Source organism: Nothoprocta perdicaria, unplaced genomic scaffold, assembly GCF_003342845.1.
Source record: "Nothoprocta perdicaria isolate Ctin4 unplaced genomic scaffold, notPer1 scaffold_214, whole genome shotgun sequence".
Lineage (NCBI taxonomy): Eukaryota > Metazoa > Chordata > Aves > Tinamiformes > Tinamidae > Nothoprocta > Nothoprocta perdicaria.
Window position 1 is genome coordinate 451,166 of NW_020455360.1, and position 19,757 is coordinate 470,922.

General features: G+C 38.1%; 1 protein-coding gene across 1 annotated transcript; it reads left to right on the forward strand.

Moving 5' to 3' along the window:
- Positions 1-1,831: 1,831 nt before the first annotated feature.
- CHRNA5 (cholinergic receptor nicotinic alpha 5 subunit) lies at positions 1,832-18,646 on the forward strand. The gene is made up of 6 exons (XM_026038630.1): positions 1,832-1,884; positions 12,545-12,696; positions 13,589-13,633; positions 15,075-15,184; positions 16,130-16,961; positions 18,277-18,646. The coding sequence occupies exons 3-6, from the start codon at positions 13,607-13,609 to the stop codon at positions 18,436-18,438; spliced, it is 1,131 nt and encodes a 376-aa protein (XP_025894415.1). The 5' UTR covers positions 1,832-1,884; positions 12,545-12,696; positions 13,589-13,606; the 3' UTR covers positions 18,439-18,646.
- Positions 18,647-19,757: the final 1,111 nt, after the last annotated feature.

A 19,757-nucleotide genomic window follows, 5' to 3' on the forward strand; every position in this document is an offset into this window, starting at 1 on the left:
TTTCTATAATGGTAACAAAGACGTAATGTGTGCTACATGACACTACATAAAATATTTATCGATATGTTGGGTGTGTAACTTAGCTTAAGGCTTTTATATGTTGAAGCATCTGTTTTGCCCAGCTCAGCCCCATCTGCAGAGAAGTTCTTGGTTCTGTTGCAACAGCAGTTTGCCCTATCCTGCCCTTTATGAGTGGCAGCTACGTCCAGTGCCGCTAGCAGGGCCGCGTGGCTCACAACTGCATTTGATGTAGTACACATGCACTGTTAATAGAAATACAGATTTTTATATGGCACTCTTAAGCTAGGAAGACTGAGTGCAGCACAGGGTAGACCAGTTGAAACTTCCACAGCTGTAGTGAAAACTACAACTATGGAAGCTTGATTAAAATTGCCTGAGGTTTCTGGGGCCACTCAAACTATCCTATTCCAATGTCTCACAAAGGATCTTCTTTTAGCATATTTTGCGATAAATATATTTGTTTACATAAAATCATGGTCTGAGCAGTTGAATGCATTGAGAATTTCAAAGTAAAGAGTCGAACACTGCGTCCTCCACACGCGTTTTGCCAGTGCAGGACGTGCAGCGCACAAAGGGTTTGCGATTTGTGACGTGACCCTGCTCCTTGCAGCGCCCGCTGATCGATACAGCCGCACAACAGCCCCGTGCCGGGAGGAACCGCCGCGCGGGCAGCCGCTGCCTGCGTTGCCTTGCAGCGATGCGCTACATAGATCTATGGCTGCAAGAAGACAGGGCAAAAAGGAAAATCAGAAAGTTGTACAGGAGGATCGAAAAGTTTAAGTCTTCCTGACATCATTAAAGTTTTATGATATATGCAAGTAGATGCATTATTTTCCTAATATATAAGGGGCCTGATATTAAATTATTTCAATAGTTGACAATATATATCATGAATTGCTAGTCTGCATAAAACTAATTTTAGGAAGGTGCAAATTTGTTAACAATGATCTGAACTAAATGAGGTTATTTTTTTCCCCAGGAAATCTGGTATTTAGCACTTCTTATGTAGCAGCTGACAGCCCTCCTGTAAAGCCATTTAACCATCCTACCACTCTTTTCTCTCTATAAATGTGAAAATATTACTGAACACTGTCCTAAATGTAAAAAAAAGCATGGCTTATAGCAGATKCTCCTATTTTCTGTGACAACGTGTACATTTACACGAGGCAGATTTAGGGAAAATGACTAATTACCTTTCACGGTTGATGTTTCTCAAGAGTTTCCTTCCTAAAACACACCAGAGAGGAAAAAAATCTTGGTATTGATTATTCATTTGATACATTATGTATATTACATATATAATATATATATGAGAGATAAAGATGTAAATATCCTGTAAAGGTCTTGCCTTTAGCTTAATTTCAATGCAAAGTTCCCGTTTTTTAGAAACTGGGGGAAAAAATAATCCAGAAGGGAAGGCAGGATGAACCGAGGCGGGGACGCGTTCGCTCGGCTCCCGGCGGCCTCCCGAGCACGTGCTGAGGCAGGAASGCGCTTCTTCTCCGCGGGCGCCTTCGCTGCCGCTTCCCTCGGGGCTGCGGGGGGCGGGCGGGACGGCGCCTTTGCTCGGGGTGCCTCAGCCTCGCCCCGCGCCGCGGCGGCGACACCTCAGGGCGGGCAGCGCCCCGCCCCTTTCTAACGGCTCCAACGGCTCTAACGGCTCCCGCCCCCGGCTCCGCGGGGCGTGGCCCGCGCTCCCCGGCGGCGGCGCCCTCCGCAGCGCCCCGTCCTGCGCTGCTCCCTGCGCTCGGGTCCCGGCCATGGCGGCGCCGCGCGGCGGCCGCCCCCTGCTCCTCCTCACCTGCCTCTTCGCGCCCTTCCTCGGCGAGCCGGGTCCCGCCGCCGGGCGCGCGCCTCGCGCCGGTGAGTAACGGCGGCGCCGCGACCCCCCACCCCGGCCCGGCAAAACGCCCGCCGCAGGAGGCGGCTCCAGGGCGAGGCGCGAGGGGAACCTGTAAGGGCTCCTGTGAAGAGCCGCGCGTGGGACCCTGCCTCGCGAGGGGCGCCCCGGAGTTTCCCCTTTGCCTTTTACCAAAACCSAACCTGACTGACAGGGGCTGCCGTTAAACCCACTGCCTTGGGCTGCCTCTTTCTTGGAAGGAGTCAAAAAAAGTCCCTGCTGAACTAGAGCTTTTCAGGTGCGCAGCAGCCGTGGCCGCTGCACAACGTGCTGCGCAGCYGTGACACTTCCCAGGTTAGTAAGGGACACTCTGGAGACTAAACCGCCCAGGCTCTGAGCTCTGTCTCCATCCCCCTACCTGCTGCTGCTGCTGTGGGACGCGCTCCACGCTCGCGGCTGAGAGGCAGGTAAGGCGACAAAACGTGCGTTAAAAGTAACGGTCCCGTGGCCTGATGAGCCTTGCCGGGCATGGAAATGCTGCTTTGCCCGCCCATCACTGCATCCTTCTTGGTTTAGCTGGGCTTTACTTAAATTTTGAAGAGTCAGCCCCCTAATTTGATCAGGATGTAACTTTTGAAGTTAAGGGATATGAAATAGTATGTGGAGCTAAAATGCTTATAACATTATACAGAGATTAAAGGAGCAAAATTGATGCTCCTTCAAAGACCTATTCATAAATAATTCTTTCAGAGCGTTGCTTTTACATAATTTAAGGCTGTACTCCCAAGAGTTTTGCAAAATGTCTTAAAGTCGTAACAGTGCAGTGTTTATTTAAAGGAAATTCAAAGGAAAATCGTCTCTCTGGAGTTTTAGTTCAAAATTTACAAACAATGAGCATTAGAAATAATGTAAGGCAAGAAGATTGAATTGACACTATTTTGAATTCAGTTTATCAAAACTCCTCTGTTACTATTAGATATTATTCCAAAAAATACCCTTGGCCTTAGCGTTTGGAATAGTATCTTTCACCATGGTGGAAGAAAGTACCATGTGAAATTGCTATGCTATGTTTTATAGTATATATTGCATTGTATGGAGTCATTCACAGTCAATATGATCCACATTTTGTCTTTTGGCATGAGCCTTCGGGAGAATCGCTTATATATGTATCATATTTATATACATATCATATATGTATATATCCCAATGTATTTATTCTAAAATCTTTCCCAATGTATTTATTCTGAAATAAAATGAAACTTCCTTTAAGAAAAATCAAAAAGTATAGAATTATAGGGTGAACTGTAATAGTAACTGGAATTATTATTTCTCTACATTTTTTTTTCCTTTAGGGGCACTGCTTTGTATGTGACACAGTAGTCTTTTAAAGAACTAGAAGTGGATGTGACTCTGTTTTTAAGATTGTGCAGAAGTGTTTGMAAATGAACTTGCCCTTTCCCTTAGTTAATAGCCTGGAGCTGAACTAACCATTTGTCCTGGAGTAGTTCTGGTTTTATAAGGCAAAATACAAAGTGAATCTAATTTAAATCAACATTTAAGTTTAATCCATACTGTGTGTCTTAAATCAAGACATGGGATTGAGATGTAGGATTTTAACCAAGAGAAGCTACATGTTTTAAAATTACTCAAACATAATTGTATAGTTAAGAAGGATGGGCTGCTTGTGATTTTTCTCTGAAAATATTTGGTGCTTTCTTTGGAGACTTTTAGAGGGAAAAATGAGCATTGATTTGTGGAGAGATGCATGCATTGGTCTGCAGAGAAATGATTTCCAGCCTGATCCCACCTGAGTTTGTTGAGTGGCATCTGCCGTAAGTCCCCGCTCCGCTCGCGCCTCCAGCAGGCGCCTGGTTGCGGTGGCCTGAGTGCAGCGGGTGCTGGAGTCCAGCTGCGGGCACGGGATAACGGCCATCCGCGACTCCTGCGGCACCCAGGGTGCCCTGGCTRCTTGCCAAAGGCCCCACGGCCTCTCTGCATTAATGTTTTCCTAAATTGGCAACCTCTCTTTACTTCCCTGGTGCCTCTAAGTTAAACACATGTAAATAAGTGGGGCTGCTTCTAAGATTGTTCTTTCTGCTCCGTGCACTATCCATATTTCCTATGTGCACTGCTCTTGCTGCTTCCAAGTCCCCAGCGTTGCCCTCGTGGTCCATCTTTTGTGCTTATTGACAGGGAGAATCATGCAAGTCCTATGCTATATTTAGGGGAAAAGAGGTCTGAAGAGAGATGATTAAATCCTGGATATGTTGGAGGCAGCAGGAAATTCCCACTGACATCAGAGAGGCCGCAGTTTCTATGGGGAGGCTCTGTCCATGCTTTCAGGCAGCCTGACTGGAGACATTTTTTAGCTCATACTAACTGTCGAGCAAGGAAAAGGATCAGTTTGTCCATTGAAAACTGTGGAAAATGCTAGCGTGAGGAATCTCATCAGGAAATGCTGCTACAAATCTGCGGCGCGGCGCAACGGTGCTATAGGCAGCTGTTAATCAAGAGAGACTTGCTGACCGTGACATCGCTGCAGGATTTATGAAGCTGTAGGTTAAGGAGACTGTTCGGCGCATCGCTTGTATTTACAATAAAATCCTTAGTATAGTTGTTCAGGAAGGAATGTCTTCTACTTGGACTAGCTCTTAATCTAAAGACTGAAAAGGGAAATGCGAGTCTGCAGTTGTTCATATCTGCAACTTAATTAGTTGCAAACTCTGTGACAGCATAGTCTGTTGATTGGATGAGGAGCAATTATCCCTTGATGCTAAGCTATTAGGGGATAGTTTAATTATCCTTTAAAGATATCAAGCTGGAAACTTTAATCTTTTGAATTTGAGTTGAAAATAGGAAGCGTCTTCCCTACCACAGGTTGTGAACCTCTGGTCATCTTTGAAGCTGTTCAGCAATTCTGCAGTTTAATCTTCCCATGAAGTTTAAAACAAAATTAACCCCCCCTCAAAGTTCCCACGTGGCTAGCAGCTGTCAGGTGGATATTTGTATGCAGTAATCGAAAAACAGACTATTTCTTCCTACTCTCCACCTTTGAATCCAGCCTCCCTCTGAACAAAAGAAAGCAAAGCAAATCACAAAATCCACCAACAAACAATGTGCAGGAATATCCTTCATTCTCAAATTAATAGCTGTAGGAGTGGGATTTGGCTTTAAAAATCTAGTATCTGGGTTTTCTAATCTTTCCCCTCTCCCGACACTAAAGTGGATAGTGTTAGTGATGCTTTTTTTGCCCATGGGCATCTCTTCTGATAAGGGAGGAAGCTTCTCCTCTTTCTCGCTGCTGATGTTTGGATTCTTGGCATCTGCTGAAGTGTAGAAGGGAAAGCGGGGGGGCTAAGGCCCATAAGGAAGTTATGACTCACGAGCCTTCTAAGGCAGGGGCAGTGCAGCAATAAAGCTCCTATTTTATTCTTCATTTAATATCTTATATTTCTCATCTGCTAAATTAAGTAATAGGAGAAGATTCTTTATAATACAAAGGGAAGCTTGGAGAGAGCTCTGTAGTCAAAACTGAACATCATCTCATTATAAATACTTAAATTTTTTTTTTCCTTGTCCTGTCTACTGCAATACAAATCTCTCTTRCCAGATCACCAGGTACTGTGATATGGCTAGACTGTGTTTGTGGGAAGAAAGGGAACTTAAAGGAGGAAATGCACTGATGCTCAGTGCAGAGTAAATTGGAATTCGGTTGAAAGGTGGAAAAGAAAATTCTTTCTGTTAAGTATTTCATTTCAAAATGACCTTTGATTAACTTCCAGAGTAACATTTAAATGTTACCACTGCATTTCTGTCCTTCAGAGTGCTGTTTATGTTATAAATTATGTAAAAACTGTATTATTTTAAAACTTGTAGAATGGTAGCAATGCAAATACTGGTATACTGAATAAGAGTCATAATCATGATAATACACCATTAAGGAAACGGTGTTAGCAGTAAAGCATGGCTATTTAGTCACGTCCTTGATACTGTTGCATTATAGTGTTACAAGGTTATAATCTGTTTTTTTTTTCCTAAGCATTCTCTAGGATTATATTTCATCTGAATCTGCACGTTAACATGAGGCTTCCAAAAGTGACCCTTGCCTGCTCCCATGCCCCTCAAAAGGCACCAAGTAGGGATTGAAGGAAATCATTAACATTTGATTATACCAATTAGGAAATGTTTTGAACTTTGTCCTTGAATGTTTCAGGAYCTGACTTACACTTGGAATCCCAGTGTGATTCTTAAGCACTTTATCTGCGAAAATAGGAAATATAGTTCAAAGAAAGCTTATTCTCTGGAGAAAGGCTGAGTGTGCTGCTCTGCTGTTTAAAAAAGCCAGCAACTTAGTCAATTATGCAGGTGAACAGTGTCTTAACTGTAACACTCACTACATATTTTGTTCATAATTCTTCTGTGAAGAGTTTGTTTTTAAATCATCCATTTGATTTGATGATATTCCTATTTCCTTTAGCTAGGTACCATCTCTTGTCTTCTAGAGAGAACTATTGACCAAATTTTAATTAAAAACAGCTTGGGGGCAATTTCTTACAGTAAATGTCTTGGAAGCTGACATTAAGTATCCCAAGAAGCTGGCAGCACCAAAAGTTAGATTTACAATTGCTGCTAAATGATATTAAGGTGCTAGGAAATTGTATTCCATGTGGTACAGTATGAATCAATGTAAAAAGCTTTTTTTCTTTTTCAAAAGAAGAGCTTTTTGTTGTTGTTTATCTGAAGCTTTTAAAAAGACTTGCCCTCAGCCACAGTAATGGAAGTTAGTTTGGAAGATTTTAACAGCAGAACAGTAACAGATAGGCATTTTGTAATGCTCTTCATGTATTTGAGGCTGGTGTAATGATTTTTCTTTCTTTTTTATTAGCATAGCTTTTTATAGCTCTTGCAAAGTGCTTTTATTAAAACTTACTAATGTTTAGGGGAAAATAATGGGATTGAAATTTTAAATACAGTAATGTGTAGGATTAAATAATTAACACTTTCTATGTCCTGTTGTGCCAAAAGTGTGCACTGACTACTTTAAAGTTTAAAAATTAAATTATCAGTCTGTTTTGTGCATAAGCATTTGTCTCCGCTTCTCTTGATTCAGACTTTGGCATGTAATATTTTCTTATGCTATTTAGATTTTTTTTTTTTTTTAATTCCTGAATATGGAATCAAACAGAGCAAGTGAACAATACAATATATGTATAATATATGTATAATATGTGTATATATGTGAGCAAATGTGTGTATTATATGTGTAAAGAATTATATGTGTAAATTAGAAGGTAAAACTTGTTCCTGGGATTTATGGTGACAGTATGGAGCACTACCTTTGCTTTAGGCTGCAGAAGTTACCCGATCCCAAGCAAAATTCAACCACTCGGGTTCAGGCTTTGAGTTGCCCTTCAAAAGCTGCAGATCCTCATTTTTTTTCTCGTACAGTCAGCTAGTAGCAGGGATGAGTGCTCCCATAATCTTTTATCATCTGATTTAGGATGAGACTAGAACTGTGAATTGCTTGTTTGCTAATCATGCTAGTAAAGGATTTAACCCTTCTCCGCTCTCCTCTAACCRCTGTAGCCAGTCTGCTGTCTAAGGTATTAGCTGCAGGTTTTCCTCTCTTGCTCTCTTCTGCATCCTTCTTCTTCTCACCATCAGTATTTCCRCAATATTTCTTTTGGTGTTGCCAGCACCAATAAGTAAATTTAACACCTGCATGCTTTATTATAATCCCAAAAGCATGTAGACATATAAAGAAGATATTAAAGATATAAAGTCTGTATAATGAGCGAGTTGCGTGGTCCTATAAATAAGGAAAGTCAGAGATTATCTGTTTTATATTTACTAACTCTTAGCATGTTGTCACTATCACCCCTCTGTGGAAGTTCTGTGGACTATTCTGTTACCCACAGCCCCTCTGTGGAAGTTCTCCTTGTTTTTTCTGTCTGTTTCTGGCTATGAAGTACCAGTATGTCTCAGTTTATTAAGAAACAGAATTGGTAAGCAGAAATAGGAAAAGATGTAGATATTCCAGTGGTAGAAGAAAAGATAGCAAAATGCAATGAAACTCTATTTCTAGCAAATATGCTCATTAAGGTTGGAGTGTAAAATGTGTGAAAAATATTTGAAAGAATGAAAATGTTTCTTTGTGTAAGCACTCCCTTACTTACATGATGTACCCCCAAAATGCTGTATTTCTGTARCCAAGTGCAGGAACTGAAAATGCAACTCTGCCTCTGCAGTGTTTCAAGGTTAATTAATGGAGGGGTAGGGAGAGAGAGAGTGACTATGCAGCTGGGTATTCTCAAATCATAAAAAGAAAATAGAGTTGTAACTGTAAAAGGGTAATGTCATTAATGWTAATACAGAAATGAAGTATGAAGTATTAGGCCGAAATAACATAAAACTGCGTAACTCAGGAAATAGGGATACAGAAATAAAGAAATTGAGCTGTGTCTTCAGGAAGCATTCATTTAAGGGTCTGTAAAAAGCAGGACCTGGCAAATCCACACACTTGCCCTGTGTTGCAAAGGGGAAATATTCTCTGGTGAATGTAGGTTTGTTGAACCTAAGACTTCATTAAAAATAAATACACTTTAACCCAGTGGCTGTGAAGATAACTTCCATGTGTGGTGTAGTCTATTGCTGTGTGTGTGTGTCCTATGGGTTTGTATTCAAATRGTCTTTGGGAGCAGTTCTTCCTAAGAACTATTTTTATATCCATGCTGGAAGTGGTGTATGGCTTGTTGCTTACCAGTTCTTTGCTATTGCAGATGCAGGTGTCAACAATCCTGAAAGAGAGGAAAGCAGCATTGCAGAGGGTGCCCAGATAATGGGTCTCAGAGAACCTCAGGGTGCTGGGTGCTCATGAATGATTGAAATATAGAGCAAAGAGAATCGTCCTCTGAAATGGAGGGGTCAACAGACTGGAAACCCGAGCCCTGTTCCAGGGACAGTGCAGCAGTGTGTGGTGTGCTAGGATCTGGGGGGAAAGGAGTGCTCCTCTTCTGCTCATCTTGTTCTTTCAACTGCATTCCAATTCGGCTCCTGTGTGGAATTTCCTGGAAAAGATTGTGGTGAAATGCTAAGAACTGATAACCTATGCAAGTGTGATGCTATCTGATGCAAGTGGCAATTCAGTAATCCTAGACAATTATAAAATTTCAGTTCTTTCCAATTTCTACTAATGTCTGGTTATCTGAATATTTAAATGTGAAATTCATAGAGTAATTGTTTGTACTGCTTTTGTTACTTGTATTTTGTTCACTTTACCCTCTTTCATGAGAAAGGCTGAACACCGTGAGTGACTTTCCGCATGTACCATTCACTACTTTATTTACTTCTGTTATGTTCACTGAATTCACCTCTTCTCCAAACAAAATAATCTYCTAAATCTCTCCTCATATAGATGACTCTCTGGTTTTAATCTCTTTGTACCCTTCTCTGGTGCTTTACGATTTCTGCTACATCTTTTTTTAGGTGGATACTGTTAGTGAACACAATTTCTAAATAGGTCACGCCACATGWTTATATAATGGTATATTTTATATCTGCATTAAGAGATGATTATTAACATCTTTCTATCTGTTAAACTGACTATAATAATTGTTAGTTTTTTCCCCTCACTGGTTTCAGCCCCTGTAATTCTAATCAGTGAATAGCAGAAATGTCTGTCTGGAGAAGTGTTCATGTCTTTTGATGGCTGCTCTGACTTCTCCAAGAGCTGGACCCTCTTCCAGAAACTGTGTGCAGCTTCATGAGGCCATGGCCTTCTTCTGCTCTTGCCAACGCCTCTGCTGGCAGTTCTCACTTGCCTTACACAGTAACTGTTTTCTCTTTTTGTCTTCTCCTCTCTTCGTATCATCTTCAGGTTTGTCCTTCCAGTGTTACTCAGGTTATACTGTATTTTGCATGAGTTCTCACAAAGGAGAAACCTTAAACTTTGCATATGTGTAGCAGTTTTTCTACTGACACACATAAGTGAGAATGATTGGACTTTATTGAATTTCTTAAGGTAAAAGACCGCAGTTGCTTCATGGGAGAAACTTTTAGGGCAATTTACACATCTAGTCATCTTTTCAAATAGATATTGTTCAGCTGTTAACTAGCAGAGGTGAAATTCCAGACGGAAATAGTACCCTGGGTCTCAACACCAGCTATGCCAGAAGTGGGTGTGTAGCGAGGAAGTGGTTGGGTTTTTTTTTCCCCCCTCCCCTCTGTCATGTCTTTTTGTAGCCTAAATTATTTTTACATGCACTTTGTACCAATACCACTGTGATTTTTACTTCGTTGCAGCATCTTGCTAGGAAATAAGAGCTTAGAAGTCAGACCAGCATGATCTTTATTACTGCTCATTAGATAAGTATTATTTTTGAGAATTTCTGTTTCCACCATGTTTCATGCCATTTCCTTCTSTCTCCCTTTGCCATCTTCTCCTGCTAAGGAATTACCTGTTTCATCACTATGTTTCCATCATCTTTAATTCAGCAGAAATGTTAGCATATACTTCTGTGGAACGTTACGTTCTTAAAGACTCCCGTACGAGTGACATAATCTTGTGTCAGGATCTAGAAGAATTTTGTAATTGTGAATCTTGAGATTTAAGCTATTGTCCTTAATCTCCTGTGCTAWATGTACATGTCAGTTGGTCCCAGGGCATTCATGTTTGAGCGTCACTAGAATTTTGAGCAATTTTATACTCAGAGCATTAATCTGCATTTGTACCTCTTTAAGAAGCTGTTGTAATAGTTTGTTTCTCTGGCATGGACTAATGTTTGTAAGTAGGGCATTGTGTTGCATATGTAAGGTATGGTAATGCAGGGCAGCGATTCAGCTGATTGGCAGCTGCATAATTAATGATTTCACACTGGAAAGCACAAGTCCCAGGCTGCCATCAAAGAAGCGGTCCTTTACACAGGCTGAGAAGTGACAATGCTCCCCTTGTGCTTTCGAATTCTTTTATTTTTTCTACCAAAAGAGCATAACTGTCACTTCTGGATCAGAAATGAAGATAGCTGCGTCTTCTATTATTAGGCTTCCTTCTGAAGTCCTATATATAATTTTTTCACTCCATAACATTGTGTCTATTTTRGAGATTTGAGAGAAGTAATTGTGGATTTTTTAGTGATCGTTGGGCCTATTTTTAATCCTTGGTTACCTTTTGGTCCAAATTTGCATAGTTTTCACTGTGTAGTGCTCATTGTTGCAATATAGCTTTGAACTGGAAGGAAAATTGTCAATATTTCCATTGCTTAAAGSAACATACATACTTGCCACCTTGAAGTGAATGAATAACTTGTTGCTTGATCAAAATTCCTGGTGGACTTTGTAACAGGACGATAGGAAAAAATGCTGTCGAGAATATTTTTGGCTAAGATTTTCACAGAATCACAGACTCAGAATTTCAACATAAGGATTCTTGGCAAGGGCTCATTGAGAAAGCTGGGCACAGAAACTTGAGGGTGATTGCAAAGCATGGTTTTTGAATTCTCACTGATTTTGGAACTCTTCCTGTCTCCTGGAAGCGTAAAATGGAAAGTAAACAGCAAGGCTTTCGGTTCACATCTGGGTAACAGTGGAGGCCAGATGCTATAGCATGCAATATTAACAAGCAGGGACGAAGTGGTAGGCCTGCTTCYTTCGAGGTTGGCCATGAAAGTTTGGAGAGTTTTCAAGCCAGGAAAGCTCATTAACACTGAGAATGAGTTGCTCAGTGTTGTCCTGCATAAGAGATCCTTCCTTAGATGCTTATCTTCTGGTGGTCCAGAGTCTTCGCTCATTTCACTTGCACTGACCTTATCAGAGATGAAGTTAGGTCAATATTTGTATTTTATAACAGCATTTGCTTGACAGCTGCTTGTTTTGATGCCTCCTTGGGGAGGAAGGGATCTTCAGGCTTGGAAGAGCTGTAATTGAATGTGCAATGGGATTATGGCACAAAAAAGTAAGAGTAAAGTATTATCTACTTATCCGAGGCACATGTAACTGAAAATGAAAGAACTGGCTGCTTACCGTTATTTAACTAGAAAGCCGTTTTGCAGTCAGTGAAACACTAGGATGAGGTAGCAGATACACTGGTCATTAGCAGATGTGGTTAAAGCACAGGATTTTTCCACATTCCTTTGAGGAAYGACTACAAAGCTTATTCATCTCATCTGTAAGCACATAAACATTAGAGGCAATAACATATAAAACATGCAAATATTGGTGTTTCAAAGAGGAGTACTAGTTGTGCAGTGCCTCATCAGTTGCAATATGATTAATATTGCTAAAATCCCCTGTCATGAGGATGYAGGTGCTGTTATTCAGGGCCACTGTGGTTTGGAATGATGTAACTACACTATCTTCTGCTGGTAAGCATTTAGTTCTAGATTTCCACAATGACAAGGCACCAGATATATGATATAAATGCATTTTTACCTTTATTACTTCTAAATTTATTTTGATATTCTTGGACCTAAGATTTCAGCAGTGTGAGACCATTATATGGAAGTACTAAGGAAAAACAGGTAAATTATARGAATTCTCCTTCCAAGAGCTTGACCGTGCTTCCAGAGAAAAGGGGGTAAGATGAGGAACTTAATTCTGTATGAGCATAGCTGTAGCTGTTTGCACTTAAAAATTCAGATATACTCTATTAATTTAAATCAGTATTAACAGTATACTTTTGTTGTATAGGTATATCTGAACCTTCTTTTATTGCTAAAAGTGAAGATCGTTTGTTTAAACATTTATTTCAAGACTATCAAAGATGGGTTCGTCCAGTGGAACGGTTGAATGATACAATAAAAATAAAGTTTGGTCTTGCAATCTCCCAACTAGTTGATGTGGTATGTATAGAATATACATTTTTCCTCTAATTCTTAAAATTACAGAATAGTAAAAAGCAACATAATATATGAATTAGCTTTCATCCCTTTGCTTAAACACAGTAACCTTTAAAATTATTATCAGCACAATGAAAAATGAATTGTATTTGTGAGCTTAGGAAAGAGGTCAAATTTTTTTTTTTTTTAAAAAAAAAAGGAGGTGGAGAAAATGAGAAGCTATTAAAGTTTAAAGCAAAAAAGAAGAGCGGAGTTCATAATAAGCCTAGGGAATTGAGGCTTTATTTATTCAATAAAAAAAAAACACATATTTTTAAACCTTATTAGTCTAATATCTGTAATGCAGGAAAACTTGCAAATACTGCTTTTTTTCCCCATATAAGTAACAAAAAATCTAAAAGCTTTCAAATATGTCACTTCCATAGAAATTAAGATAATCTCTTGGCATGACTTGTAGTGTTAAAGAGATCAACTTAACCTTTTTTTTTTTTTTTTTTTTCACTTATTAGCTTTAAAATATTTTTGAGTTGAGTTCACTGTTTAAATCTATAAGAGGATTTTTACCCCCCCCCTCCAGGTTGATTATTCCTTTAGATGCCACAGGAAAAAAAAAAAAAGGTAGGACTGCATACAATACTGTCCAACTGAGTAAAGAAAGGGAGAAAGGAGATACAGAAAACAGTGGGGGGGGGGGAACACTTTTTTTTTTTTTTTTATTTTTACTGGCTAAATAACTAGATTATACTTGTAAGTTTAAAAAATGGTCATGTAAATATACTTATTGAGGATTAGAATGCTTTTAGAATTGCTTTATGTATTTTAAATTACTGACTTATTTGAGCTAAAACACTTGCAATGAATGGGCTATACGATTTTTCCTTTTTTTTTGTTGTAGGACGAGAAAAATCAATTAATGACAACAAATGTTTGGCTGAAACAGGTAAGGGCAAAATTTCAACAGAAAATTCTGAAGCATCAAGCTGGAAATCACAACTTGGAAGCCAGTCTTCTAATTCTTTTTGTATTCGGGACATCATTTCAGCTGTATTTAACCTTTATTTTACATAGTGTCTTCACAAAGTGTCTCTGAAGGTTTGATTATTATGAAATTGTTATAAAACKTAGTTTAAAAAAAAAAGTAAATGATAGTCCTTCACTTGATTTTAGAAATTCTGATAGAACACTGCATGGATATGTAGGAAGTGAAGATATCTATATTTAACCTAAAAGCTACTGCTTTATTATAGAACTTTATTATAGAGCTATGATATGAAAAATGTTGTATGTTTGTGTAATTGTGTGAAGTATGTCTCTTGCATTATATTTTAGACTGTCAGATAAACATTTTATTTTTTATAAATTTTCATAAACCTTGAACCTTTTTTTTCTGCCAAAAAAGAAAAACCCTTAAAAAAAAAAAAAAAAAAAAAAAAAAAGACTCTTTATAGCAAGCATATCCAACTTTGAAATTAGAATCCTATGCTAAATTTAGTGATCACTTTTATCTTGGGACCTGCATCAGTTACATTTTAACTTTGGGGAATATTTGCAGCCCCTAATTATAATTACTATGTTGTTTTTATTTGGACTACTTCCTCTGTTTGTGCTGCTGTTCCCCATTCCCCTCCTCCCAAGCAATGTTGTATAAGTTCAGGCATTCTTTTTCAGGAGAAATTTTTAGATTATCCAGAAAATACAAAAAGGGAGTATGTTGATGGTAGCCTGTTGTGCCCTCTTGCTAATTTCTGCAGAACTTGTGGCAGTCGAACCAGTTCAAATAAAATAAGAACTGATCTGAATATGTATTTAAACTATATATTTAAACTTAAACTCTATTATATGTATGTGTCTTGAGCCTTTCATTTTTCCCTCTTGAACTTTAGTTCAAATATAGTAATACCAAAACAATAACATGCATTTTACTGGTGGTGTTTTGGGTGCTGCTGCTGAAACCAGCCAAGAATATTTCATGARAGCTGCAACATGTATTTTGTTTGTTGACTTTGACCACACGGTTTAGATTGTTTTAGGTAGTCTTCCAAACTCCCTRGTGTTCATTCAGGATAAGCTTTTTAAAATGTGGTTGTGTCTACTTGTAATAGCTTTTACTTATGTAGACCTAAGTAGGAAAAAAAAATAATTAATGTTTTAAGTTCGGCATTAATATTTTAAGTTCATAGAAATACTGCCAAATGACTCTCAAAACAAAAGTGAATGCTGACTGAGGTAAGTAGGTATCTATTCAGCAAATGCGCAGTTGTATTCAAATTTTAGAAGCCAATCTGATCTTTTTTTTCATTGCATTTATATGTATTCTCATCCAGTCTTTTCCTGCTTCAATCAGTTCCAGTTATAAWTTTTGCAACTCCGTGTTTCTACAGGAATGGATAGATGTAAAATTAAGGTGGAATCCTGAGGACTATGCTGGAATAACATCTATTCGTGTCCCATCAGATTCTATTTGGATTCCAGATATTGTTTTGTATGACAAGTAAGATTTTAATCTTTTCATGTTAAACATATTTACTCTAGCTTCACTATCCAGCCTGCTTGTAGAAGAGACTCCTTGAATGCTTATGTGTATGCATTATGTAATGCTAAGAACATGTGGGAAGGCTTTACAATTTGCCTCCAGATGTGAATTGATTTTTTTGTTGTTGTTGTTTTTGTTGCTTTGTTAAATGCTTAAATGTGTTGCTTTRCTTCTGTATGGAATTTCTGGTCTTTGAAAAATTTATTTTCCCKTCTTTATGTAAACTTTTTTTCCTAGACAGCATCTTGCACAATATCAGGAGCAAATTTATGATGCAGAGTGATGGGAGGGAGCAACTCACCCATGCTGTTCTAAGAACCATACTGTTCTAAGATATTCATCAGAAATTTAAAAATAAGTATGCTTGGTTTTCAGTTTTGAGGGGAAGTTTTGAGGGGAGATCTTCTCCTGAACATCTCAGCAGAAATACATTCTGAGTGAACAGTTTGCCTGTATGTACAGTGGTTTAGGTTTTACTTGTTGAATAGAGCAAAAAGTCTCTTACAGTCTTTAAAAAGAAACAGAAGCAACAGGGGTGGTTATGCTGTCAAAGATGAGAATTCTGTTTACTATGTTGTTTTTTTCCTGTCTCTTGTTGAAGTCTTTAGGACCACGGAAGCTTGAAATGTGCTTCGCTCTTCCAAAGCTGTCTACTGTGTGAGATTCAGATTAAAAATAAAGTGGGATCTGAACACAAATACAAAAATTTGGCTGTAAAGGGAAAGAGGGGCTAAGCAACTGAAAYGACAATAATAAAAATACTTAATGAAACCTAAAATGAAGTCATTTTCCTATGAATATATATGTTTATGTGTGTGTGTGTATGTATATGTGTGTGTGTATATAATATATATATATGAGAAATAACACATTGTAATTGCATACTTCTATCTCTCCTTTCAGTGCAGATGGACGTTTTGAGGGAACATCTACAAAAACAGTGGTAAAATATGATGGCACCRTTGCTTGGACTCCACCAGCAAACTACAAAAGTTCCTGTACTATTGATGTAACCTTCTTCCCCTTTGACCTTCAGAACTGCTCCATGAAATTTGGATCCTGGACTTACGATGGCTCACAGGTTGACATAATTMTAGAAGATTATGATGTTGACAAAAGAGATTTCTTTGATAATGGAGAATGGGAAATAGTGACTGCAACTGGAAGCAAAGGAAATAGAACTGATGGATGCTGCTGGTATCCATTTATTACATATTCCTTTATAATTAGGCGTTTGCCACTTTTTTACACATTGTTTCTCATTATTCCCTGCATAGGACTCTCATTTTTAACTGTTCTCGTTTTCTATCTTCCTTCAAATGAAGGTGAAAAAATTTCCCTTTGCACATCGGTATTGGTGTCATTGACTGTTTTTCTTCTTGTTATTGAAGAGATTATTCCATCATCTTCTAAAGTAATTCCGCTTATAGGAGAGTACTTGGTGTTTACTATGATATTTGTGACACTGTCCATTGTAATAACAGTCTTTGCTATCAATATTCATCATCGATCTTCATCTACACACAATGCTATGGCACCTTGGGTGCGCAAGATATTTCTTCACAGACTTCCCAAGCTGCTTTGTATGAGAAGTCATGTTGATAGATACTTTGCTCAGAAGGAGGAAACAGTCAATATCAGTGGGTCAGAATCGTCCAGGAACACGTTGGAAGCAGCTTTAGATTCTATTCGATACATTACAAGGCATGTCATGAAGGAGAAGGAAGTTCGGGAGGTGGGTGTCTTAATCATGTTATACTTGTTTTCTGAAGCCAAAAACTGGGGAACTAAATGATGGTTTAGATTGTCTGTGGGCAGTCTGATGCTAAATGAGTGCTAGAATTTCTGGTTCTTATACTTTGCTATAGGCCATGTAATTATTCCCACTGGAAGTAAGTGCAAGTGTGGTGCAATACTGAGACATTTTACTGTATCAGCCTGATATCTGTACTGTCCTTAGGTTCTTAGAAACTTTTGCTCTCCTCTAGAGGTAAGTTCAAATTTTAAATACCACAAATTAGTTTAAATGTAGGCCTCAGCCATTTATTACTCATGYATGCTGAGATCAAATATCAGAGTATGTTGAACTATCCCTTCCTTAACCRTTTAGATGAGAGCATTTTGAATATATTTTTTCCCTTGTTTTTTAAGGAAACAATCACTACTGGAGCCTCATAGATCAACTGCTGTTTTCAGGCCTGCTTTGAAATACAGAAGTTTGTTGTGTGTTCTCATGATGCTACTATCTGCCCCTTGTGGGAAGGGCTTGGCATCTCTATGCGGAAAGGATCATTTGGAAAAATCTCTGGTTGCTGGTAGCCTCTTCTCACGTGCTAGCCAAGGAGTAAACTGGCTCCTTAAATACAGCCTCACCAGCGTTTACTCTGTCCTAAGCATCACAAGGAAACCAATCTCAATGAGATTTTTGAATAACTCTGTGATGCAGTCTTAAAAGAGCATCTTATACCTCTGATTGCATTTGCTGTAAAGCACATATGAATAGTATGCTATTAAATATATATTTTCCTCTAAGCTACAGGGTTGTTTTTCTTTCTTTTAATGATTTTTTTTTTATTTGGAAGAACTGAATATTCTCTTTGCTGTGTAACTCCATGAAGCAGTAGCTTCACAGTTTTTAGAGTTGATGRCACAGCAGTTATTGTTTGATTTTATTTACTTATTTTTGCAACTCTTGAATCTAGTTTCTCTCTGGGAATTTTATTTTATGAACTTAAGGCTTCCAATACACTATAAAACATGTACTAATTTCTTCTTTGTGTAAATGAGGATATTCAGTGCTCTTCATGGTCAGTTACTGCCCATTYAAGTCTTGTATTTGGACTATAGTTAACCAGCCTTAACAAAGGCAAGTGCATCCCTGCACTAGCTCATGGTGTAATTACAGAAGATTTATGACAACAGGTTATTAAATTGCCCCGTTTGAAGAATGTGTACTGTAAGGTATCTGAATAAGAAATGTAAGGCTTTAATTCTATATTCTCACCTGTTTTCCCAGACACTGAACAACTCTCATGTTCTTTGTTTTTTAGGTTGTTGAAGACTGGAAATTCATTGCTCAGGTGCTTGATCGAATGTTCTTATGGACTTTTCTTCTCGTTTCAGTAATTGGATCGCTTGTGTTATTTATTCCTGTAATTCATAAATGGGCAAGTATAATAGTGCCTATGCATATAGGAAGTACAAATACATAAATATTTTGTCCAGATGACATGCCTTTAGAAAGGCCCATAGTAGCTCTGTTTCCATCCATTTCCATGTAGCTGTGTTTCTGATAGAATAAAATATAAATAAATAAAAAYCCAAGAACAGAAAAGGATGCTTTTGTTAAAGCATGGCACTGTAAGACAAGGAGGTCAGTTTGCTTAGTGCTAACCTACTAATTCACATCTAATCTGTTCAGAATCAAGATGATCTTCTCAAACGCTTGCATGTATGATATCTCCAAAAATATACACTGACACCTACTGAGAAGTACAAGGATTAAAAGAAAAATAGAGGATCCTTGTAGCTCTATTATTAAATTATTGTGTGAAGTATTATACTGAGTATTAAATATTTGCATRTACTTATGCAGTAGAGTTTTTTCAGTTATTAGAGTATGCAAAGGAGGATTTTTAGTAGCGTAAGTCCTTTTGAATGTGTTATAAAGTATAAGTACCTTTTTCTACAGAAAAAAATAGAACTTAAACCTCAGTTGAACATTATCATATACCTAGTATATAAATAGAAGTAGTGAGGTGACTGCATTTTGTCTTTTCAGTGAAATTTTCTGCATTTTTTTCTGCTAAACTTAAAATCTTATTAATTCTATAGTACTAATGCGAACATCTAACTTAGCCTTAAAATGTTGACAGGATATGTGCATATTGATATATGCATATCGGTTATGGAAAGTGAAGCGAATACCCCTAAACGACATGCCCAAGTTGCACAGGTGTTCTAATGGAGCAGAAGAGTCAAATTTATTTATTCTGTAGAAAAGAATATTTCTGTTTTATAATGAATATAATGTTTTATAATGAGTATTTATTCAGTTTTATAATGAATATTTATTTCAGTTGTCAACATATTCCTTCCCACATCAGTGCATCAGTAACTTCCTCTGTGTGGAATTCGCAAAAATTACTTAATTATGAATTTTTTTTTTTTTTTTTGGTTCTCACTGGCTTTGAATTACTTATGAAAATTTACTATTATCTAAACAGGAAGTAAAGTGAGTAAAAAGGTATGGATTAGTAATGTGTTTTTAACTCCTCCCCTGCATCTGTTTTCCCCTTGCTAAATGATTGCTGTAGATTGCCCAATTATATCATAATGTGAATAGGAGCATATTGACCAAAGGAGTCCCAACCTTATGCTAGTACCTAACATTTTTTGCAAACCTATAAAATTTCTTCACTCACTTCTATAAGCTGATTGTGAAATATATAGGTAAAACAGCTGACAATAGAATCCTAGTCTTCAGCTCATCCTTGGGTGTTTGCAAACCTAAATATTTTGTAATAGGCTG